At 37.0% G+C, this 25,381-nt stretch overlaps 1 protein-coding gene across 1 annotated transcript in view; it reads right to left on the reverse strand.

Annotated features, from left to right (window-relative positions):
- LOC132554898 (H(+)/Cl(-) exchange transporter 7-like) overlaps positions 1-25,381 on the reverse strand; it is a 76,983-nt gene that overhangs the window by 22,226 nt on the left and 29,376 nt on the right. The window contains exons 2-12 of the mRNA XM_060219229.1: positions 24,166-24,324; positions 19,674-19,748; positions 15,848-15,913; positions 15,370-15,505; positions 13,918-14,027; positions 13,224-13,367; positions 3,234-3,320; positions 2,635-2,793; positions 911-1,024; positions 586-640; positions 10-70 (exon numbers count right to left, since the gene is read on the reverse strand). Coding sequence (XP_060075212.1) covers positions 10-70; positions 586-640; positions 911-1,024; positions 2,635-2,793; positions 3,234-3,320; positions 13,224-13,367; positions 13,918-14,027; positions 15,370-15,505; positions 15,848-15,913; positions 19,674-19,748; positions 24,166-24,324 — 1,166 coding nt within the window. The remainder of the gene's footprint in view (positions 1-9; positions 71-585; positions 641-910; positions 1,025-2,634; positions 2,794-3,233; positions 3,321-13,223; positions 13,368-13,917; positions 14,028-15,369; positions 15,506-15,847; positions 15,914-19,673; positions 19,749-24,165; positions 24,325-25,381) is intronic.

Below are 25,381 nucleotides of genomic sequence, written 5' to 3' on the forward strand. Positions count from 1 at the left end.
ATTACTTACTTTTGTCTAAATACTGTTAATTTGTAGTTGAGCACAACAAAAGCAGCCCCTATAAGTCCCCCTGTAAATAGACTTGTTTTAGACAAAGCTGCCTGACAGGTAAAAACATCATTACACACAATCAAATTAGCAAATCATCCTACAGCAAACTAACAGCCACATTTCTGTCAATGACTCTTAAGTGGCAAAGTAATAGTCATCCATGCTGCATAATAGATTTCTCAAGGTTACTTCTCTGAGAAATATTGAAGGAGAATAAGATTGATTCAGGAATGGTCCTCCAATGATATTAACCACAAAAATAATAGGGTATTTGGTGAATGCATTGTGGTGTTAGACTACATGCAGTTGAAAGCACTATATTACTGATATTGAACTAGATATTAAACATTATTTGTTTTTCCATAAAATTCTGTAGATGCTAGAGCATACAATGTAATGTACAAAGGACAGACTTAAAAAACATAAAAGAATTTCCAAATCTATTAAGATTTTTATCAAAATTTTCAATAAGTGCATTGTTATGGAATTTTCTTGAAACAATTTATCTTAAATGAGAAAAAAAGTCTTACTTACCTAAAACTGCCATTACTATAAAGACTGGAATTTCTATGAGATCAAAACTTAAATCCTACAAAACAATGCAATTTAAAATTAGATAAAGATGACCTTGGCAACCCAATAATTACATTTTCATTTAAATATATATCATTTCATTACCAGTGAGAAAGGATAAATGACAATCAGATATTAAAACTATTTTAACAATCCATTTCTGTATTCTTCAAGCATCTTTGTAGAATATCATATTTTGTTTTCTTTGAAATCTGCGAAATTAATACCATGATCATACAGTGCATGCAATCACATTGCTAGTGGAGTGAAGAGGCTACATACTTACCACTTTAAATACATTAAAACGGACCAATCCTGGGGCGGACAGCTTGGTGGGGTGGCCATTAAATGCACTGATTAAGAAGTTGGTACCAAAACAGGCAATCATAGAAGCAAAAAACTGAAATGAGATCAAAATATTCCTTTATACATGCTTACAGTCCTCAAAAAAATAAGAACTCAAATAAACTGCATAGTGGACCATAGGATCATGACTATAAAGGAAAGCTGGAAATGGAAAGAAACCTATTAATAAAAGTCTAAATGAATATCGCTAAGATAAATCCCTAATCCTCTGAATTTTCTCTCTCTCTCTCTTGGTTATTTCAAAAAAGAAGCGAGACCCTTGACCACATAACTGTAACCATTGTCATCAAAATCTAGTATGAGTTGATAGTATGATGCTATGGTGTGAATATGGATCAAATTATAAGGGAGGTGTAAAAAGTGATATGGTTATACACAAGCTTTGTGCTAAGAGATTTCTATACACCCACCCATCACTAGGTGTGGGATATAAGTATCATGTTCCTATCCAATGTCTTTAACACTATTATGCGACACCTGTTCACTGATTATATAATAAATCTTTCTAGTCCCATCCCAAGTTCTGACAAGCAAACATCCCAAAGGACCTTTACACAATGATGAAAAAAGAAGTTGAAATACATATGTTGTCTTGAGACCAACACAGTGATTTGATCTTGGTTTACTTCACATTCGGAAGTCAAATAACAACACATGTGGGCGTCGATGTGAAAATATATGGTGTAATTGATAATCACAGCAAATTGTTACAGCCAATCAAAGAACTTGGTAGCTATCTCATATAAGTCCAAAGAACACGGTATATATCTCCTTAAAATCAAGTTATTCCAGCTAACGACTATAACAACATATTAAGTATTATACAGTCCTTAATGTGATGAGTCAATGGGTACACATAAGTCTTGAGTAAAAATGACATGACAGCATGTAAAATATTATATAATGGTGAACATAATTCTTGGGAAACCATTACTTTCCAAATTCCTTCTAGCAATATTTTTCACAGAAACGAAATACTGTGAGATTTAAATGAAATGTATAATTGATGTTGTTTAACATTCAGCATATCATGCGATATGTTTTATTATGATTTATGTAGTGTGATTAAGAGGCTTTTACCAAACTCTGTTTACTTAATCATCCAGCTCCTTCTCTTCAATGTCTTAATACACACTTAATAAACTCACATTACCCTGACAAGTATTGATCATTCTGTTGTTCTTTTTAAATGTTTTTAATTCTTTTATATTCCACCACCTCCTTAACAAGATAAAAGTACATTCTGAAGTGCATGTGGGTTAAAAGAAATTAAGTTAAACTTAATAACAAAAGGCCATTAGAACTATTCACTATTTGGTGTATTTTTTCTAACTTGAAGTTAATTAAGTTTACTTTTATTCCAAAAAGTATTTCAAGATATGGGAGATGCATATCATTAAAGGAATCAAGAGTAAGCAGATAAAAGGCTGTATCCCAGAATGTTTTGATGTTACACAGAGAATGACAATAAAACTGAAGTATCCATTTAGCTCGTTTAACGGCTAAATATTAATAGGTTTTAACAGTGACTTAACATCATTTACCCTGATCCACATATAAACACATACTTATATATAAAGCCAATATCACACGTTTCTAAATGCCCAGTGTTGGCCCAACATAGGAGGGATTGGAGCAACATACCACTCTCCAGGTGAGGTCCTGGTTCCAGAAGCTAGCTGCCTCCTCTAAACTGAAAAGAGTTCCCCCTACTGGAGCTCCAAAAGCTGCGGACACCCCTGATGCTGCCCCACCCGCCACAAAATCCCGAATTTCGTGGTCGTCACGGAACCCGTCATATACCTGAATTACAAATAAGTCACAAATCTCACTATAGAAACCATGATATTAATTACCAGGTACTGTATATAATAGGGACGGGCTATTTTACAACTATTTTGGAATTTCTCATAACTCCTTCAGCTTGCAGATTTCAGTTTCACTTATGTCTGAATGTCGATGTATAAATGATATTTTGTAAAAATGTGATTTGAACTGATTAAAAAAAACTGCTTGGACTTGTATGAATAACAACACAGTATATATACAAATACATTATTGCTATCATGTTTCCTAAATTTCAAGAAGTGGATTGTAAACATGCTTAATGAAGCAAGTTAGAATTAAATTATCTTAATTACAATACATCTTGTAGAAACCAAAGTGTAAAAAGACAGATGGACAGGGGGAGCAGACAGATGAACAGACAGATGAAGGCCATACAATAACAATGGTCAACATACCGAGCACCTCTTCCTGCCAAAGAAGTTGATGCGGCCTTTGCCCAAGCCAGCAGCAATGATACCTCCTGAGTGAGCCATGGGACCCTCCTACAATCAATCACACCACAGGTATAATACAAAACAATCACAGCAGACAGTTCCTTACATCTAATTTACAATGACGTCTTTACATTAACTTACGACAACTGCAAATTTGTTTGTCATTTTACTCTGGGCCCAATATAATTATCAATTTTCTCTCCAACAGTATCACATTATATTATCCATCTAATTCAATAGACCACCTACAGAATCTGGATCGTAATTAAATGTTACATGCTGTTTTGGAAAATTAATTTTGAAATTTTTAATGAAACTTTGAGAATGTCAGGTGAATATCAAATCCATATTATCTATGTGTAGTCACTTTTAATGCACTCATATAGATCAACTTTTCATTTGTTAAAGATAAATCTAAATGTCAATCGTCTTTTCAAGTTCGAAAATAGAATGACTTTTTTTTAAAAAGATCATCATATATTCCCTGTAGGATAAATCTTAATTTGTACAAATCAGAATTGATTTTCTTTCTAAATAAAACTAACATTTAAAGTTTTCTGTCAATCTATAGAGCTAATCCCAAGTGAGAGTGGATCAATCAGCACTAAATTTAGTTTCGGTACAAATAGTCAAGGAGTTCAATTTATAAAAGAAGAAAACCTTTTTTTTTCACACAAAACAGGAAATATCTGGGAATTTTTGTACACAGTACCGTATATCCTGTCATTATATAAACAGAGGTTAGATAACCAGTGGTTGTTGTACATGGTCTTTCTTTAACTGAAGTTATTTACATATTTTTCAATTGTTACTAAAAGCAAAAGTTTTAGAAAAATGACCAATAACAGTGAAAGAAAATACTACATACAACAACTATGAGTGTATGTGACCAGTTTCTACCAATAAGAAACAGCTGTTTCAAGTTTGAATTGGCTAGCTCTGTGCCACCCTATGTTTTCTTTATATCTGTGACATTATGATATGACCTATAGTGAAATGTTGCTAATGTAAAACTGAAAAGTTCAGAAATATGAAAATTCATTATAAATCATAACCGATCAGAAATGGGTTTCAGCTTTATTATCTTAAAGGGATAAATTGATAGAAATACATGAAAAATAAAAAAATTTCAAAAACAATCATGAACTACTTATTGCATGCTTATAATTTTTCACAACTGTGTAAAGGGCCCTTTTGGTCTGAGTTCTCAGCCAATTAAAAGACTTGAAGGTCATATACAACTAGTGGTATATGTTATATTTTTATCCAACCATCATGACATTAAGCAATGGTTTGAGAGTTGAATAACACAACTTATGTTCAGCAGTGACATAAATTATAATTTGATAAAGAGCAATTTTCATGAAGAACAATAGTATTTTGTTTTCTTTACCAGTAGCATTATATCTTAAATTCACAGACTGGTCCATTACATGCTACATGAGTTCTATAGGGTGAGCTATATTGATAAGTAATTTCACAGTAGTTCACCAACAGTCTCCTGAGTAGACATTTATTCATAAAATCTAAAATGTTTCTGTATAAAGACAATCTTATTAACTGGGTCAATACTTTACACTAATCATTATTCTGAGGGAGGATTCAAGGCTTCAATAACATCCCACAAAACATAAACCAGCACATGCTAAATTGTTTTTTTATTTGATAATAATTGTTGAGACTGTATACCTCTACGACGTTTTAAACATTGAACCAATTTCTGCTGGAGTGTAATATCAACTCACTCACTGCATCACATATTAGAAATTTAATTCTGATAACACTTCAGTCCAAAAGGAATACAGGAAGATAGAGTATATACATGTAAATCATAGGAGTAATAATACATAATCTACAGTTATGGTTATATCATACCTTTATCAGATAAATGATATACCTGATTAAGTTTATAATTATACTAATTAATTATGAATTTCTATTTCTATCTATAAGATAAAGCTGACACCGAAACTTGAATACTTTTCAATTAAACTGCTTTGATAAACAGCTGAGATTTATGGATAAAAATGAAATATTTTTAGATTTAAAGATTGAAAAAAATATTGTAATGTTGTTTTGTTTGCACTGTCAGCTTTACATATATGAAGTAACTAGTATAAAGAAATACATATTGAGAAAACTGGGGTGCTTAAACTGATACATGTATACTTAATGTAATATAGTCAAACTTCAAAAGTTTTCTGAATTTCAATTCTTTCTGAACACCAGTAATTCTTTTCAATCAGAAACACAAATATTTCACCAATCATTTTATCGTTTCTTTTTTTTTCTTCTTCATTTTTCATCCATAGTTAATTAAAAGAACATTAATGAGACCGTGACTGGTTAAAACACAGTGATGAGGAACACCATGCCTTGAGAACCTATACTGGGGCATTATATCTCAAAAACTATGGAAGGCATCAATAACTTATATTGGTGTTTGGACCTATACTGTATCACAAAGAATTCGGAATTCAGGCCCTGTGTGTTTGGGCATAAACTTGGTTGAAAATGAATAGATATTCAAACTCATTTTTGTATAGTTAACCACACAGTAACTTTCAACAATTGTCTGAAGCAAGTCAATTGCAAAGATAATACATATATAGAAAGCATCATAACAAAACACATGCTTGGATGCATGGATTAGTCAATTATATAGGCCTGACGATTAAAGCATATTGCTGAAAGACCAGCAGGGAAGGCAATGGATATATATAGGCAAGCAGAGTAGGCCTATTGTATTGGACTTGATTCAGGCTAGTAATCAGATGGGGGTGAAATTATGGAAGGTTTAAGAGGATGGAATAGTGCAAGTGTGCATGGAGTAAAATCATAACTCTCTAGGAAATTAAACAAGAAATCTCAGAGGGACATCATATGATCTTAACGGATTCTATGAAAATAAGCTTGCATCTTTAATTTCACTTACGCATAAAACAAATTATCCATCTACCACTGCTGTACAAACATGGTGATATCAATCTTCTAGTGTTGAAATATGAAATGGCTGTCCATCACCAAGATTTTTTATCATTCTCAAAATTAAACAAAAACAGCCAAGAGGAACCTTCATATTAAATTTGAGAAAGATCCATAAAGTATTTATCAGGAATTAGTGATAATTAGCTGTCATAATAAAAAAGTGGCTGTGTGTGGGCCATTTTCTAGCAACATGGGTCTAAAAATTAAACAGGCATGACAAGGGACCAAGGGAAACCTTCATAAAGAATTTGAAAATGATTCATGTGATAATTCTGAAGAAACAGTGATAACAAGAATTGTTTAAGAAAGACAGACAAACAGGTAATGGATCATAAGTGATTTAAAACAGACTAATATCATGAAAAGCTGAAAAATAGCTAAATAAGAATTTCATTGATTCAAGATATGTATGGAACAAGACAGCATGAAGAAAGCTTTCTGAGGATGGGTAATTTTGTCAATGTTAAGTGTCTTGGGAACAAAAAGGTAGAGGTGATATTAGCAATACTGTTCGCACAGATAACATAATGGGTACATATTGGTCATGATATATGTGGGTTTAGGGCTTACAGATCCTTGTTTCCAGAGTTAGATGAGGGTTGTCAATTGTGTAGGCAGAGCTATATGAGTGTGAAATGTAGAGAAGGAGGAAGAGGATCAGCTACAAAGCTAAAGGCAAGTAAGTCATAAAATGGTTGTCAGACAGTGTTAGGTATGGTCCAGTAGGCAGGTCATAGGTTAGAGATTAAAATCTCAGGTAAAATAGGGAAAAGGTTTTGTGATGAAACAGGAACTGGAATGTGAAACTGTCTAGAAAAAAATAGGTTGGAGTTGACAATGGGGCAAGGAAAGGGGTCAAAGGTGAGTGTTGGGCAATGAAAGTGGATAGAGGTAAGAGTTAGGACAATGAAAGGAGCTAGAGTTGAGTGTAGGGCAATGAAAGTGGATAGAGGTAAGAGTTAGGACAATGAAAGGAGCTAGAGTTGAGAGTAGGGCAATGAAAGTGGATAGAGGTAAGAGTTAGGACAATGAAAGGAGCTAGAGTTGAGTGTAGGGCAATGAAAGTGGATAGAGGTAAGAGTTAGGACAATGAAAGGAGCTAGAGTTGAGTGTAGGGCAATGAAAGTGGATAGAGGTAAGAGTTAGGACAATGAAAGGAGCTAGAGTTGAGTGTAGGGCAATGAAAGAAAGCAAGATGTGAGTCCAGAGGTGAGGGTTAGGACAATGATAAGAGCTAGAGGTTGTAAGGGACTGCTGAGGGCTGTGTCTTTTGGTGAGTGGGTATAAGAATGACTGTAAGAGGTTGTAAGGGACTGCTGAGGGCTGTGTCTTTTGGTGAGTGGGTATAAGAATGACTGTAAGAGGTTGTAAGAGACTGCTGAGGGCTGTGTCTTTTGGTGAGTGGGTATAAGAATGACTGTAAGAGGTTGTAAGAGACTGCTGAGGGCTGTGTCTTTTGGTGAGTGGGTATAAGAATGACTGTAAGAGGTTGTAAGAGACTGCTGAGGGCTGTGTCTTTTGGTGAGTGGGTATAAGAATGACTGTAAGAGGTTGTAAGGGACTGCTGAGGGCTGTGTCTTTTGGTGAGTGGGTATAAGAATGATTGTAAGAGGTTGTAAGAGACTACTGAGGGCTGTGTCTTTTGGTGAGTGGGTATAAGAATGACTGTAAGAGGTTGTAAGGGACTGCTGAGGGCTGTGTCTTTTGGTGAGTGGGTATAAGAATGATTGTAAGAGGTTGTAAGAGACTGCTGAGGGCTGTGTCTTTTGGTGAGTGGGTATGATAGTGACTGTAAGAGGTTGTAAGAGACTGCTGAGGGCTGTGTCTTTTGGTGAGTGGGTATAAGAATGACTGTAAGAGGTTGTAAGAGACTGCTGAGGGCTGTGTCTTTTGGTGAGTGGGTATGATAGTGACTGTAAGAGGTTGTAAGGGACTGCTGAGGGCTGTGTCTTTTGGTGAGTGGGTATAAGAATGACTGTAAGAGGTTGTAAGAGACTGCTGAGGGCTGTGTCTTTTGGTGAGTGGGTATAAGAATGACTGTAAGAGGTTGTAAGGGACTGGTAAGGGCTGTGTCTTTTGGTGAGTGGGTATGAAAATGATTGTAAGAGGCTGTAAGGGACTAATGAGGGCTGTGTCTTTTGGTGGGTGGGTATGATAATGACTGTAAGAGGCTGTAAGGGACTGGTGAGGGGGGTGTCTTTTGGTGATTGGGTATGAAATGATTGTAAGATTGTAAGGGACTGGTGAGGGCTGTGTCTTTTGGTGAGTGGGTATAAGAATGACTGTAAGAGGTTGTAAGAGACTGGTGAGGGCTGTGTCTTTTGGTGAGTGGGTATAAGAATGACTGTAAGAGGTTGTAAGAGACTGCTGAGGGCTGTGTCTTTTGGTGAGTGGGTATAAGAATGACTGTAAGAGGTTGTAAGAGACTGCTGAGGGCTGTGTCTTTTGGTGAGTGGGTATAAGAATGACTGTAAGAGGTTGTAAGAGACTGCTGAGGGCTGTGTCTTTTGGTGAGTGGGTATAAGAATGACTGTAAGAGGTTGTAAGAGACTGCTGAGGGCTGTGTCTTTTGGTGAGTGGGTATAACAATGAGTAACAGGATTGAAATAAGTCACTAATGAGGGAGGGGTCTTTTGGTGAGTGGGTATGAGAATGATTGTAAGAGGTTGTAAGAGACTGCTGAGGGCTGTGTCTTTTGGTGAGTGGGTATAAGAATGACTGTAAGAGGTTGTAAGAGACTGCTGAGGGCTGTGTCTTTTGGTGAGTGGGTATAAGAATGACTGTAAGAGGTTGTAAGAGACTGCTGAGGGCTGTGTCTTTTGGTGAGTGGGTATAAGAATGACTGTAAGAGGTTGTAAGAGACCGCTGAGGGCTGTGTCTTTTGGTGAGTGGGTTATGATAATGACTGTAAGAGGTTGTAAGAGACTGCTGAGGGCTGTGTCTTTTGGTGAGTGGGTATGATAGTGACTGTAAGAGGTTGTAAGAGACTGCTGAGGGCTGTGTCTTTTGGTGAGTGGGTATAAGAATGACTGTAACAGGTTGTAAGAGACTGCTGAGGGCTGTGTCTTTTGGTGAGTGGGTATAAGAATTACTGTAAGAGGTTGTAAGAGACTGCTGAGGGCTGTGTCTTTTGGTGAGTGGGTATAAGAATGACTGTAAGAGGTTGTAAGAGACTGCTGAGGGCTGTGTCTTTTGGTGAGTGGGTATAAGAATGACTGTAAGAGGTTGTAAGAGACTGCTGAGGGCTGTGTCTTTTGGTGAGTGGGTATAAGAATGACTGTAAGAGGTTGTAAGAGACTGCTGAGGGCTGTGTCTTTTGGTGAGTGGGTATAAGAATGACTGTAAGAGGTTGTAAGAGACCGCTGAGGGCTGTGTCTTTTGGTGAATGGGTATGATAATGACTGTAAGAGGTTGTAAGAGACTGCTGAGGGCTGTGTCTTTTGGTGAGTGGGTATGATAGTGACTGTAAGAGGTTGTAAGAGACTGCTGAGGGCTGTGTCTTTTGGTGAGTGGGTATAAGAATGATTGTAAGAGGTTGTAAGAGACTGCTGAGGGCTGTGTCTTTTGGTGAGTGGGTATGATAGTGACTGTAAGAGGTTGTAAGAGACTGCTGAGGGCTGTGTCTTTTGGTGAGTGGGTATAAGAAGGACTGTAAGAGGTTGTAAGAGACTGCTGAGGGCTGTGTCTTTTGGTGAGTGGGTATGATAGTGACTGTAAGAGGTTGTAAGGGACTGCTGAGGGCTGTGTCTTTTGGTGAGTGGGTATAAGAATGACTGTAAGAGGTTGTAAGAGACTGCTGAGGGCTGTGTCTTTTGGTGAGTGGGTATAAGAATGACTGTAAGAGGTTGTAAGGGACTGGTAAGGGCTGTGTCTTTTGGTGAGTGGGTATGAAAATGATTGTAAGAGGCTGTAAGGGACTAATGAGGGCTGTGTCTTTTGGTGGGTGGGTATGATAATGACTGTAAGAGGCTGTAAGGGACTGGTGAGGGGGGTGTCTTTTGGTGATTGAGTATGAGAATAATTGTAAGGGACTGGTGAGGGCTGTGTCTTTTGGTGAGTGGGTATAAGAATGACTGTAAGAGGTTGTAAGAGACTGCTGAGGTCTGTGTCTTTTGGTGAGTGGGTATAAGAATGACTGTAAGAGGTTGTAAGAGACTGCTGAGGGCTGTGTCTTTTGGTGAGTGGGTATAAGAATGACTGTAAGAGGTTGTAAGAGACTGCTGAGGGCTGTGTCTTTTGGTGAGTGGGTATAAGAATGACTGTAAGAGGTTGTAAGAGACTGCTGAGGGCTGTGTCTTTTGGTGAGTGGGTATAACAATGACTGTAAGAGGTTGTAAGGGACTAATGAGGGCGGTGTCTTTTGGTGAGTGGGTATGAGAATGATTGTAAGAGGTTGTAAGAGACTGCTGAGGGCTGTGTCTTTTGGTGAGTGGGTATAAGAATGACTGTAAGAGGTTGTAAGAGACTGCTGAGGGCTGTGTCTTTTGGTGAGTGGGTATAAGAATGACTGTAAGAGGTTGTAAGAGACTGCTGAGGGCTGTGTCTTTTGGTGAGTGGGTATAAGAATGACTGTAAGAGGTTGTAAGAGACCGCTGAGGGCTGTGTCTTTTGGTGAGTGGGTATGATAATGACTGTAAGAGGTTGTAAGAGACTGCTGAGGGCTGTGTCTTTTGGTGAGTGGGTATGATAGTGACTGTAAGAGGTTGTAAGAGACTGCTGAGGGCTGTGTCTTTTGGTGAGTGGGTATAAGAATGACTGTAACAGGTTGTAAGAGACTGCTGAGGGCTGTGTCTTTTGGTGAGTGGGTATAAGAATTACTGTAAGAGGTTGTAAGAGACTGCTGAGGGCTGTGTCTTTTGGTGAGTGGGTATAAGAATGACTGTAAGAGGTTGTAAGAGACTGCTGAGGGCTGTGTCTTTTGGTGAGTGGGTATAAGAATGACTGTAAGAGGTTGTAAGAGACTGCTGAGGGCTGTGTCTTTTGGTGAGTGGGTATAAGAATGACTGTAAGAGGTTGTAAGAGACTGCTGAGGGCTGTGTCTTTTGGTGAGTGGGTATAAGAATGACTGTAAGAGGTTGTAAGAGACTGCTGAGGGCTGTGTCTTTTGGTGAATGGGTATGATAATGACTGTAAGAGGTTGTAAGGGACTGGTAAGGGCTGTGTCTTTTGGTGAGTGGGTATGAAAATGATTGTAAGAGGCTGTAAGGGACTAATGAGGGCTGTGTCTTTTGGTGGGTGGGTATGATAATGACTGTAAGAGGCTGTAAGGGACTGGTGAGGGGGGGGTGTCTTTTGGTGATTGAGTATGAGAATAATTGTAAGGGACTGGTGAGGGCTGTGTCTCTTGGTGAGTGGGTATGAGAATAATTGTAAGGGACTGGTGAGGGCTGTGTCTCTGGGTGAGTGGGTATGATAATGACTGTAAGAGGCTGTAAGGGACTGGTGAGGGTGTGTCTTTTGGTGAGTGGGTATGAGAATGATTGTAAGAAGTTATAAGGGACTGGTGAGGTCTGTGTCTTTTGGTGAGTGTTTATGAGAATGACTGTAAGAGGTTGTAAGAGACTGCGGAGGGCTGTGTCTTTTGGTGAGTGGGTATGAGAATAATTGTAAGGGACTGGTGAGGGCTGTGTCTCTGGGTGAGTGGGTATGATAATGACTGTAAGAGGCTGTAAGGGACTGGTGAAGGGTGTGTCTTTTGATGAGTGGGTATGAGAATGATTGTAAGAAGTTGTAAGGGACTGGTGAGGGGTGTGTCTCTTGGTATGATAATGACTGTAAGAGGTTGTAAGGGACTGGTAAGGGCTGTGTCTTTTGGTGAGTGGGTATGATAATGACTGTAAGAGGTTGTAAGGGACTGGTGAGGGCTGTGTCTTTTGGTGAGTGGGTATGATAATGACTGTAAGAGGTTGTAAGGGACTGGTGAGGGGTGTGTCTCTTGGTATGATAATGACTGTAAGAGGTTGTAAGGGACTAATGAGGGCTGTGTCGTTTGGTGAGTGGGTATGAGAATGATTGTAAGGGACTGGTGAGGGCTGTGTCTTTTGGTGAGTGGGTATGATAATGACTGTAAGAGGTTGTAAGGGACTGGTGAGGGGTGTGTGTCTTGGTATGATAATGACTGTAAGAGGTTGTAAGGGACTGGTAAGGGCTGTGTCTTTTGGTGAGTGGGTATGATAATGACTGTAAGAGGTTGTAAGGGACTGGTGAGGGCTGTGTCTTTTGGTGAGTGGGTATGATAATGACTGTAAGAGGTTGTAAGGGACTGGTGAGGGGTGTGTCTCTTGGTATGATAATGACTGTAAGAGGTTGTAAGGGACTGGTAAGGGCTGTGTCTTTTGGTGAGTGGGTATGAAAATGATTGTAAGAGGCTGTAAGGGACTAATGAGGGCTGTGTCTTGTGGTGAGTGAGTATGAGAATAATTGTAAGGGACTGGTAAGGGCTGTGTCTTTTGGTGAGTGGGTATGATAATGACTGTAAGAGGCTGTAAGGGACTGGTAAGGGCTGTGTCTTTTGGTGAGTGGGTATGAAAATGATTGTAAGAGGCTGTAAGGGACTAATGAGGGCTGTGTCTTTTGGTGGGTGGGTATGATAATGACTGTAAGAGGCTGTAAGGGACTGGTGAGGGCTGTGTCTCTTGATGAGTGGGTATGAGAATAATTGTAAGGGACTGGTGAGGGCTGTGTCTCTTGGTGAGTGGGTATGAGAATAATTGTAAGGGACTGGTGAGGGCTGTGTCTCTGGGTGAGTGGGTATGATAATGACTGTAAGAGGCTGTAAGGGAATGGTGAGGGCTGTGTCTTGTGGTGAGTGTTTATGAGAATGACTGTAAGAGGCTGTAAGGGACTGGTGAAGGGTGTGTCTTTTGATGAGTGGGTATGAGAATGATTGTAAGAAGTTGTAAGGGACTGGTGAGGGCTGTGTCTTTAGGTGAGTGGGTAGATTCATGCTGAGTTAGTAGTTACCTTCCCACATGCAAGGCCACCAAGTATAGAGAGTACCACTCCTACGGTTTTGGACACAAAAGCGCGTAAGGACAGCAGACCTGGGATTTTCACACCGTTCAGGTAGGACTTGATGTAAGGTATCCCACTTCCTGCTGCCATTGGCTGCACAAAAATGCATATCAATTTAGGAATACACACTGCTTCCATTAAAACATTTGGCATTTGTATATAAAGTATTAAAATCATCCAAGATGTGTCCCAGACAAAGTAGTGCATAGTGAAATCAGGGTCATCTTTCCCTGTATAAATAGAAACCTGATTTTGCTAGAAACACTCTTTTTTACTAATAAGTATTCAATTATTTATTTGCAATTCTTTGTTTTTATGTCAGTAAAAGAGGTAAGTAAATTAATGGTAAACAATTCTAAACAATGCTAAAATTGATCTAGGAGGATGGTATAAAGTTTAATATGTCGATTGCCATTCCATGAAGGACAAAAAACATTGTACAACATTTGGTGACTATATGTGACATGACTTACAAGGTACACCAAAGATAGAGTAAGGACCGATAAAATAAATGCTATCTATAGCTTGCAGATCAGCAAACAAAACATTGTATTAACCTGTTGATTTTTTTTATATAAGGACTAGTGAATCTGAACTCTTTCTGTGATATCATTGAATTTTTTCTTTTATACATGCTACCTACCTGCATAAATGTAACAAGGCCAGCCCCGGCCAGACTGACGACTAAGTTGATGGCCATCCATATTAGAACAGGCTGATACAGGCAGCTGTGGTTGGCACAATGGTCAAAATCTTAAGGGTTAAGGTCATCAAAACATTTTGAACACTAGACATTAGGGTGATGAAATATCTTTACTCGAGTTCCAGAATGGGGTAGCTAAAACATCTTTCTTCCCTTTTGTACAGAAAGGGAACACAGCTAGAATGTCCTTTCTGCCTCTGGTACAGAAAGGAAACACAGCTAAAACATCTTCCCTCCCTCTGGTACAGAAAGGGGACACAGCTAAAACATCTTCCCTCCCTCTGGTACAGAAAGGGAAAAAACAGTTAAAACGCCTTCCTTCCCTCTGGTACAGAAAGGGGACACAGCTAAAAAATCTTCCCTCCCTCTGGTAGAGAAAAGGGAACACAGCTGAAATGTCTTCCCTCGCTCTGGTACAGAAAGTGAACACAGCTGAAATGCCTTCCCTCCCTCTGGTACAGAAAGGGAACACGGCTGAAATGTCTTCCCTCCTTTTGGTACAGAAAGGGAATGCGGCTGAAATGTCTTCCCTCCTTTCGGTACAGAAAGGGAACACAGCTGAAATGTCTTCCCTCCTTTCGGTACAGAAAGGGAACACGGCTGAAATGTCTTCCCTCCTTTTGGTACAGAAAGGGAACACAGCTAAAATGTCTTCCCTCCTTTCGGTACAGAAAGGGAACACAGCTGAAATGTCTTCCCTCCTTTCGGTACAGAAAGGGAACACAGCCGAAATGTCTTCCCTCCTTTCGGTACAGAAAGGGAACACAGCTAAAATGTCTTCCCTCCTTTCGGTACAGAAAGGGAACACAGCCGAAATGTCTTCCCTCCTTTCGGTACAGAAAGGGAACACAGCTAAAATGATTAAGAATCAGCCATCAAATCTGACACCTTTTATCACTATGGAAACCGGAGGTTTATGTGATTCTGCTCCTTGATTAGTATATCTTATATAAGCCAGTGGTGTTTGTATATACAAAGAAATCAGAGTTTCCTAAGGTATATAAACAAAGCCCTTCCAGCTTATAATGAATGAAAGCAGAATTTGAATAAAATTCCAGCAAGCTATTTTAGATTAAATCAGATGAACCAATTTTTTTGTTTGTTGCGGGGAAAAAACAGAGAAGAGAGACAGACAACACGAGAGAAGACAAGTTAAGGACAGACAACATATTCAAATGAAAGAACCTAAAAATAGAAAACGGGAATGACACAACCATCTGTTCAGAACAGACTGACTAAACCAGCAAATAAAGAAAGGAAACTGACAGATGTGGACAACAGATACATCTGTGGTCAAAGATGACCTTTGACCCTGACAGACATTTTTGACAAAGTGTAGAGCTTGACAGTGGGATTCTATACTATGAACACTACTGATAAATTTAAGGATACATTCTTGTACAAGTTCAAACTTCTTGTGAGCAAGATTTTCCACAATGACATGGATGGCAGCCGCCAGCAACGCTGTACCAATGCCCACTAGGAACATCACCATCCACTTGCTGATCCATCGTAAAGTCACAGATTTCTATAAACAATAACAACAGCAAATGGTTATGTTTTCTTCAACAACACATTCACTAAGATCCCATTCAACATCCGTTAGTTGATTACAGGTCTTGTAAGTATTCCTATGGCTACAATTCTGGTAACATTTTATAATATTTGTAAATCAGTATTTGTCAGTTATTACATTAACAAGCACAAAGTCTAAAATCTCTAATTAACGATACATGTTCTGCTTTAAACTAATAGACACCATATTTCTCTCAAGACATCCATCAGTTAGCATTATCATCTTAATTGGTGGTGATGAGGCCAGACAGTGGAAATGTTAGAGATCTACCTATACAGACAGTGTTGTACTTACCTTGGACTTATACTTGTCTCGTTCCTTCAGGTAAAGGTAGTTCTCACAGGTGTCGTAGTTCAGACTCTAACAAACAAATACCATTCATTAGATATTCATGTGTCAAAGTTCAAACTCTCACAAATATATATCAATCATTAGATATTCATGTGTCATAGTTCAGAGTCTAACAAACAAATACCAATAATATTAGATATTCATGTGTCACAATACAATTCAACCTTTCAGCAGAGAAGTTATTGTCATAGCACAGACAACATCAAAAGTCATACTAAACGTACATATTATATATCCCTTACAGTCATATGATCATCATGTTATCCTTGTCACTGTTAGTGTAATTGCTGTCTGTTCTGACATCAATAAATGATGGCATGTTGCAAACTTCAAGAAAGACTTTGAAAAACAAGTTTTCTGCAATATTTGCAACAAAATTTTGATCATGTTTTAAGATTCTAAGATTTATGGAACTTATTTTTATGTTCATTTCAGTTAGCAAGAGGCTCACTCGAAAATTTCTTTGTTTCATAAATAACACCCAAATAAAACAGTCAAATGTTCATCGCCATATCATTCTGTATAGGAATGGATTGCCTCAGAAAAACCCATAATAAATCTAATGCACTTGGGAGGATCTTTGTATGTATTCAGAAAAGTTCCTTACACAAACACTTTTATCAAGTATTGTGGAAATTGTTAAAACAAGGTGAAACTATTAATATTCTAGACATTCTACATTAAACAAGAGAGAATGGATATGTTAACTTCTAAACTGCCACACAGAATCTATAGTGAAGGTGAAACTTAAATAAATGATTGAATAATACAATATCTATATTGTAGAATCGTGCCAAAGGTTATTGTCTATGTACTATGTATCCAATGGCCTTCTAATACTAACTATAAATCAATATCTGATTCAAAACTGCAATAAAAGAATGAAAAATCTGACTTACATTTAGCTGTAAGCTTTAACAGTCCCTTTGATTAGCAAATTGACACATTATATGATTGTATCAGTAGTATGAATCTGACTAATAATTAAGGAACAACCTAAAGTTTAATAGAAAATATCAGCTCATCCGCAAGGCCCTGCTAGGTGTCTCAACATAATAGTGAACTTGACCTGATAAAAATTAGACCTTGACCTTTGACCTAAGGACCTTGAAAAAATTTGATTGTAGACGCAAAGGACACAATGGTATGTTACATATGACACTTTGAAAATCTCCAAAAACCAAAAGAATTAAGGAACAGTTTGGGCAGCCTGACATCAATAACAATTCTATTACTATCAGGATATAAAGACCCCAATGTAAGGCCATGATTCAAATATTGAAGAAGCCACTGTAAACTTTCTATAAAAGACAGAGATGGATAATAATTTTCAAAAGATGGCCTAGACTCTTGAAAGTAGAATGCATACCTAAGTACTATAAAAGAAGACCTTAAATAGTTAAAGGACAACTACATGTGTAAAGGAGCTATCTTTGTCAGTTTTCAATAACTATCAGTTAATTTGATGACTGTAATAGCATTTTGTAATGCTTGCAAAATCAGCTTGCCTGCAACTTAAAACTAAATACTATATTATAGTCCCTGAAGAAATAATGTCTGTAAGAAATCTTAAAGGGACAGATGATGTATTTAAAAAGTAACACTGCTGCACTGAGAGTGAGTCCTAAGACTACAGAGAGCACTATAGTATTAATATATGTGATGAGCACTGATGTAAAACTTATTCAAAACAAGGCATTTCATTCTCTATTTAAATGAAAATAGCCATGAATGCAAGAATCTAATAAGGTAATCTGTGATGTTGGAGGATTTTTCTTAATGTCAGAATTTCAAAGACGGATTAAGATGACTTACATTTGTAGTAGAAGACCTTGATAATTCAGACAGAACTGCTGTGTTATATACACATTATTTTGCTCAAGATCTTAACGGATTTAACAAACCTTTATGTGTTAAGTGAAAAAGTGCACAACCTTGAAATTTAACTCTGTTCAGGAATTTTAGGCACAGCTGTGTAAAATTTCACTGAAATTTGTCAAGTACTAAACCCAAAATGCTGCGAGCAATGTGACCATGGAAAATTTTCAAAATTATTTGTGTTAATCCATGTTTACACTGTAAAAACTTGAAGTCAAGAACATGATGAAAAGAACTCTCTGAAGTTTAATACCAAACCTGAAGTTTGTAATTAACTTTACTAATATGCTGCAAGCAAGGTGAACGTTGATGGACAAATGATAGGATGAACATAACATTAGTGATGGGAAATCAGTCAAAAACCCATAATCATTATCAGCCAGGTTTTCCAAATTATTTAATCAATTATAAAATGACGGACATAGAAAATGAACGCATTATCTTTTTCAGTAGTACTTATATCTCATTTTTGCAAATTTCTCCTTGATTGGCTTGCTTACCTAAGGTTTGCATAAGAATGAAACATGTTGACAATTAGCATCTTTATTATGCAAGATGTGAAATTTGTTTTAGCTGAAACATACCAAATTGTTTTAGCTGAAACATATTAAATTATTAAGGCACCTATGATCGATTATGAAAAATTACGATGAATCAATGTATCAGTTGATGTTATATGATAGCCCAGTTCCATGATGTCTTGCATGTATAATGTTTTAAGATAAATGAAAAGAATATTTCAAGTAGACCCAAACTTTCCTTATTGGCTTTTTAAGGGCTTTAACAAATAATTCTGGAATAAAAGAATATACTGGAAACATACATATTTTGATGCGATATTAATTTTCGAGAAAAAGATGCAATAATGAATTTCAGCATCCCAGTAATGGCCAAATCTTTAATGTAAAAACCAATAAAATAGCGTTACCACTTAGATTAAGATTATCACTGTAATTCAGATTACACAAAAAATATGATTACCACTAAAATTAAGATTATCATTGAAATTTGCAAATTTACAGTAAGTCCTTCCAGATTTCTCATTGCAAAGTAATAAATGTGAAAATGATTTGGTAATCTACCATGTGATTCCCAGACATTTCGTAGTAAGTGGCAGCTTAATAGTACCACTTTCTCAAGATAATGTCCAGCAAAACACCATTACTGCAAAGAGGCAAAATGAATGGAAAACACTCCATTGTACATTTGCTGAGAAGCCATGGTTGGTCATCCATAACCAGGCAATGATGCATTATGGGTGTCAGTCACAGGAGTTGCCGTCTGCTATCACCAATCATGGCATCTCCTCTGGCACTCTGATTTTATTAGGTGTTGTATTACACTATCAATCTCTATTTATCTGAAAATTGCAGATCTCAGGGAGGCACGTTACTGAGAAAGTGGATTGACTGTATTACTACAACAACTTCCCAGACACAGTAAATGCCACTCAAATTTGGATGAAATAACTCAATTTTACACTTAATCAAAATTGAAAAAATAAAATTTAACATGAAGATTCTCTTTCACGACTTTCACAGATAATGCAGTTTTCACAGTGATACTATATTGATACTGTTTGATAAGATCATGGAAACCATTTAATCTGGCTCCTAATGGTTGATCTCCAACCTTCTAGAACATGATACCGTGTTGTCCTGACCAACAATGTTTGCATAAAATATTATGTTTTGTTTGTGAAATAGCATTGCAGGCAATGTTTCAGATGTCAATATCGGGTCAAACACAGATAAGCAAAATCTACAAACAGGCATGAATATCACATAATTAGCAAATTGAAGACATTAAAACTCATGATCAGAAATTGATTGAAAACATTAATGAACATTAATCTGTAACAATTAATTGTCATAATGGTGCCTGGACTTACTTCCCATTTTGAAACAAGCCTCTTTCTGAAACGTGGTGACTCAATACCATACTGTTTCAACTTCTTCTGTATATCCTGAAAAAAGTCAGAGGTAGTGAAAAGAATACATCTCAATATATCTATTATAAGCAAACCAAAAATGTTCATAAATCATCAAACAAAACACTGATACTTTCAAATTACTTTTGACAAGTAATTTAGGATGTGTTCCTACAAACAAGCATCAATTAGATAAGCTAAAAGTAATTAACAAACACAACATCTATTCTTGATGTATGTATCTAGGAATAGGCCCATGTCTGGTTTAGTAGAATTACTTACAAATACTATTTCATAGTCTTCTAATAATAATCCCATCCCCTCTTGACTCAGAGTTACATGTTAACCTTCTGCAATGTCCTGTGTTAAGATGAAACTTTTGACTTCATTAAGTTGGATAATGGGTTGACCCTTGGGCTTATTGTCCTGTAATAAGCCTATCCCTGACATAATAGAGTAAGAGGTAATGTGTTGACTCTTAGACTTACAGGTCCTGTAATAAGCCCAGTCCTTACTTAATTGAGGTAATGTGTTGATCTCCTAGGCTTATTGCCCTGTAGCAAGTCCACCTCTGACTTTGAGGTAGAGGCTATGTGTAAGCCCCTGCTTTTGTTATCTAGAATTATCCCAACCATCACTTTTATTCAGATGTCAATGTGTTGGCCTCTCATCTTATTGGCTTGTAATAAGCCCACCTCTGACTTTGCGTAAGAGGCTATATATTAGCCACTTCAGGTCCTGGGCTCAATGTGAGATATATCCAGTAAATTAAATTCTATTATGCTTTTATTTCTGAAACTCTCAAGTAACCAAGTAACCTAGTAATGTGATGACTTAACCCTAGACTTTCACAGGTCAATCATATTAGAAACAAAACAGCTGTACATAACTATTCAAACGAGAACATTGCAAAAGTCTTAAGTGTTGAGAGCAACTATAAAATGCCTTTAAACCAAGAAAATGATTCCAACTGTCACAAAAGCCAGCTAATGGTAAACAGAATAAATAAAACCTGCATCAGGAAAGGAATAAAATGTCATATATAAGATAGAGCACTGTATTTTATACGTATCTTCTACTACTGTGAGATACCAGCATCTTTAGTCAAGGGGAAAATAAATTTATTGTACTGACAGTTCACCCAAGGCTGGTTCTCACAAATGTTCGAGAGCCAAAAAACAGATCTCAAACATAACATCATGGTACTTCTACCAGCAATGAATTAAGAGCTGACACAGCATTCACTTGTCAAAAGGACAGAAAATAATATAACTGACTTCAGTATTTTCTTAAAACATTTTGGACACCCTAGGCATGAAATTTATAAACCAGTGCTGTAGCAAAGTGTTAACTTGTGGTGTGTACAGCAAGTTAATTAAGGAGCTACAGCAGATTGAATACCTATTAGCATGAGCCATCAATGGTAACATATACATTAGTTAGGGTAGGCCTGAAATGGTTGGGCCAATAAGCTGAATATCTGACAAAGGCTATCTTTGGTTACAGGTAAATTAGTTAATTTGCCTTAAAAGGATGGGCCAATAGACTAAATACCTAGCAAGGGTATATCATAAGTTACCTGTTAATCAGTTAGGGTAGGCCTTAAATGAATGTACCAATGGACTGAATACCTAGCTTGGGCTATCATTGGTAAAATCCCATGCCTGGTAATAAGCCCAGACATCTCTATATTGACAACTAGTTCAAAAGAAAAGGTTAGAAAGTGATGATCACAGCCAAACTGTAATTATAGCCATTTCCTTTTGTGATTAGAGATTGTGTGTTTGCACACTGGGTTTGCTGCAGGATGAATATGGTAAAATTCCTAAAATTCAAGTCCTACACAAGCTCAACTCATGTTATTGTTGTAAATGACTTCCAATTACAGAACACACCAGAAGGTTACCTTTTATACACATGGAATCCTATAGTTCTCAATCTTATCAAATCAATATTCTTCATGTTGAAACAAACTCAGAATAGATTTAATGCATGTTTTATTGGCGGAGGGTTTTTAGATGCAGTACAATTATATCAGTCTCATCAGACTTCAAGTTCTACATCTTCAATAAGAAATTGTAGGAGTTTTACAGTAAATTAAACACAATACTGATTTGCTGAATAAAATATTTTTCTACACGTCATTCCACAATCTATGTACCAGCAATACACGCAGTCTTTGAGATGTATAGTACACCACAAATTATATGCTTGTTGTGTCATGCAATAGGATCATTATTATGGCAGCATTCAGCTCCAATTATGGCTGAGATTGGCCACCATTGACTGAGCTGTCCCCAGGGATCCTCTTCAGACTCACCAGGTCTGCACTACTCATCATGAACTGAGTACTAGTATATCTACATTTCTCTAATCCAGCCAGTGTTCTTTTGACCTATAGACTGTTGTTTTCACCTTTATTGACCTTATCATGCTCTTCTTCACCACATTACATCATTCCATGATCTGTATAGAAGGAGTATAAATGTTGATGTGAAAGCGTTTTATTTCATTTTAAAGTCAACATTTCCATGACAACTCTATCGCTATCTTTTTTGCTCCACAACCACTACTGACCTATAAATATTATTCTGATCTTTATTATGTCCACAAGCTAAAATTCACACGTAATGTTTCACAATATCCTTGAAAGAACTGTATAGCAGATCAGGGCCTCCATATCAGGCAGTGTATAACAGATCAGGGCTCCCATATTAGACAGTGAATTACAGATCAGGCCCTCCATAGAAGACAGTGTATAATAGATCAGGGCTTGCCTTGCTCCCTGCAAATTAGTATTAGCTTTTTATATTTAGGAACTATGACCTTGACCTTAGAGTCCCAGAAACAGGTTTTCTTACCTGAGGTATTGCTGTTGTTTTATTGAATTTCCTAAAGAAATGAAGTTGCCTGAGTGATGTGGGGATAACACATGATACATTAGTAACACTAATATGCCTCTATAAACCGATACTGAAAAACATCAGATCTGCTAATTTCTAAAAATTAAGGCATTTTTATTACTCAGTGTTAAATTTGGAATGAATCACAAACAGTGTTTAGTAAAGGTCATTCAAGGTATCCAAATTGTATACACTACAGAAGGCTTAGCACAGACCACTGTAATATCTTACAATATGCCCAGGGCCCAGCACAAAACGTATTACTCAAGTAAGAGTGATGGGCTGTTTACAGGAAAATTCCATACAGGGCTGTATAAGATGTAGGTGGACTCATTTTCATGCAAGAACTCATTTACTGGATAAATACAGGAAGCTGGTGTAACATACTGGTAGATCCCTCTACTAGGTACACTACAGAAACCATTCCTAAACCCTGTAAAATATACTTATTTACATATTGTACAACACATAGATCCCTCATACCAGATGTAATGAAAAATATGCTGACCACAGCCATCACATTAGATCAGGGCCTTCAGACAGATAAATCTGATATATATATAATGAAGTTAGATCATTGCATATTAATGAATTATTCATGAACATTGAATATCTTGGTAGCTTTACAGGACATGCTTAAACTACTTAAAAAGAGGGTAGACAAATTCTGAAAACAGATATAAAATAGAAGATATATTTCAATAACACATATATTAATCTTCCAATAAAAGTATTAAGTTTCCGAACAAAAACCATGATGTGTGAATTCCGAATAAAAATGCAGAATGCGACTTCATTATTCAAGTGACTTTTATCTGATTTATTACTGATGTATGATAAACCAGATACACGGTAATAACATTGAAGACTTAGTACGAATGTACAGGGAATACAAAAGACAGAAACCAGGCCGAAAATTCCAAGTATATTTACTTAAATGTCAAAGTCTGATCAATAAGGATGTGTCAGCCAGACCACTATATGAGCACTGCAACGTTTTTTGTCGCCTGCAGCATTGGCTGTATGACAATTCAGAACACTACAAACTATTCCCAGGAGTTCTGTAAGACCTTTCTGTACACAGGAAACAGCATTCCTGATGGTTTTACACGTTCAAATAGATCATAATGTTGACACAATATGTAGAAATTGAAAGTAAATTTCAAATTGGCACACAAACCAAATTTAGCCATCAGCTGCATAGTAACGATCTCCAGTTCTTGCTAACCATCTATTTTTGGACAGAGACCAACAAATTTTAACCCCAATTTAAGACATAGATTAGTTTACATAAATCAACTGGTAAAAATAGAGAAAAATATTAATTGATTAGCAGTTTGATATTATTGTTTAAAGGGTTGTCGAATTAGGGTCTAAAGGCAAACTTTTAAAGACTTTTTCATTAAAAAAATTCATCTCCCCTTTCACAACTTTTTTTCCCACCATGCAAATGGTTAAGACCAATGTTTTCTACAATGCAATTGGTTAAGACCAAACATTAACCATAAATCTGGAGGTGATGTGGTTATTTCTTTGAATGAATTACCTACCCTGAATTTGGAGGATAGTAGGGCGGTGATGCTGTTTTGTGTGAGGGTGTCGGCATTTTCATCACTGTCAGCTATTTCAAACTGGGCGGGCCTGGACGGGGTTGAGTTAGACTGCTGCTGCTCCTCCTGTTCTGCATCAGAGACCGGCGTAACTGTAAACTGCAAAACAAGAATAACTTCAATTAATTTCTCGAAATCATTCATGGAAATTCAGGATTATCTAAATCTATTGCTGTAAAGAAACAAATATAACATAACATCATAATAACTGTTATCTATCTAGTGAGGGCTGTTTGTAAATGAAAATCAAATATGTCCAAATGCAGTACAAAAGTGCTCTGTTTATTAAGCTTTATTAAGTATTTATAGGTAATTTAAAACATAGTTGTTGGCAGACATATGCCAGATTTCTAAAGATATGACACAATTTCAGAATGGGATGCTCTTACGTAATAGGAGAGAACATTGGCACACCAGTGCAGACAAACATGGGCAATGCCACACATATGTCCTTAAAATGGGTGAGACATCAAAACACAACAGTAGGCTAAGCTTTACTGACAATGGGGATTGTATTGTACTGTTCATAATATTTATACATATAGTAAAAAAGACTTAAGTTCTGGTCATTAGAAAAGGTCAGTTTTGATTGGTCAATTGAAGTCCTCAAAAACATATTCCAAATACTTCCAGACAGCTTGCTCATCTATAATTCAACATATCTCTACATAGGTTTGGGATGAACTTTACACTAAAACTGAATGGTTTACAGTCAGATAGTATATGCCATACTGACAAGGAGTGGCATATATCCCTGGAAAAATCCATGAGTAATTCAGCAGAGAAGTAAGATCAGATATATATTAGATCAAATATGATCCAATAAATCAACACTCTACAATAAATCACTACAGACAAATTTCAATATCAATGGAGTGATTGAGTTATGTATTGGTGACATAATATCAAATTGTTACTAACAAAACTAGACAAACTGAAATGAAGGATTTAAAACGATAAAGAAGTCCAGGATTTAAAACCACAAAGAACAAATCTACAGAAAGACACCAGGCCCAATGAAGTGCAGAAAGACACCAGGCCCAATGAAGTGCAGAAAGACACAAGGCCCAATGAAGTGCAGAAAGACACCAGGCCCAATGAAGTGCAGAAAGACACAAGGCCCAATGAAGTGCAGAAAGACACAAGGCCCAATGAA

Source organism: Ylistrum balloti, unplaced genomic scaffold (genome assembly GCF_031769215.1).
Source record: "Ylistrum balloti isolate Yb309-2 unplaced genomic scaffold, AGI_CSIRO_Ybal_v1 Utg370450, whole genome shotgun sequence".
In the NCBI taxonomy this organism is placed as follows: domain Eukaryota; kingdom Metazoa; phylum Mollusca; class Bivalvia; order Pectinida; family Pectinidae; genus Ylistrum; species Ylistrum balloti.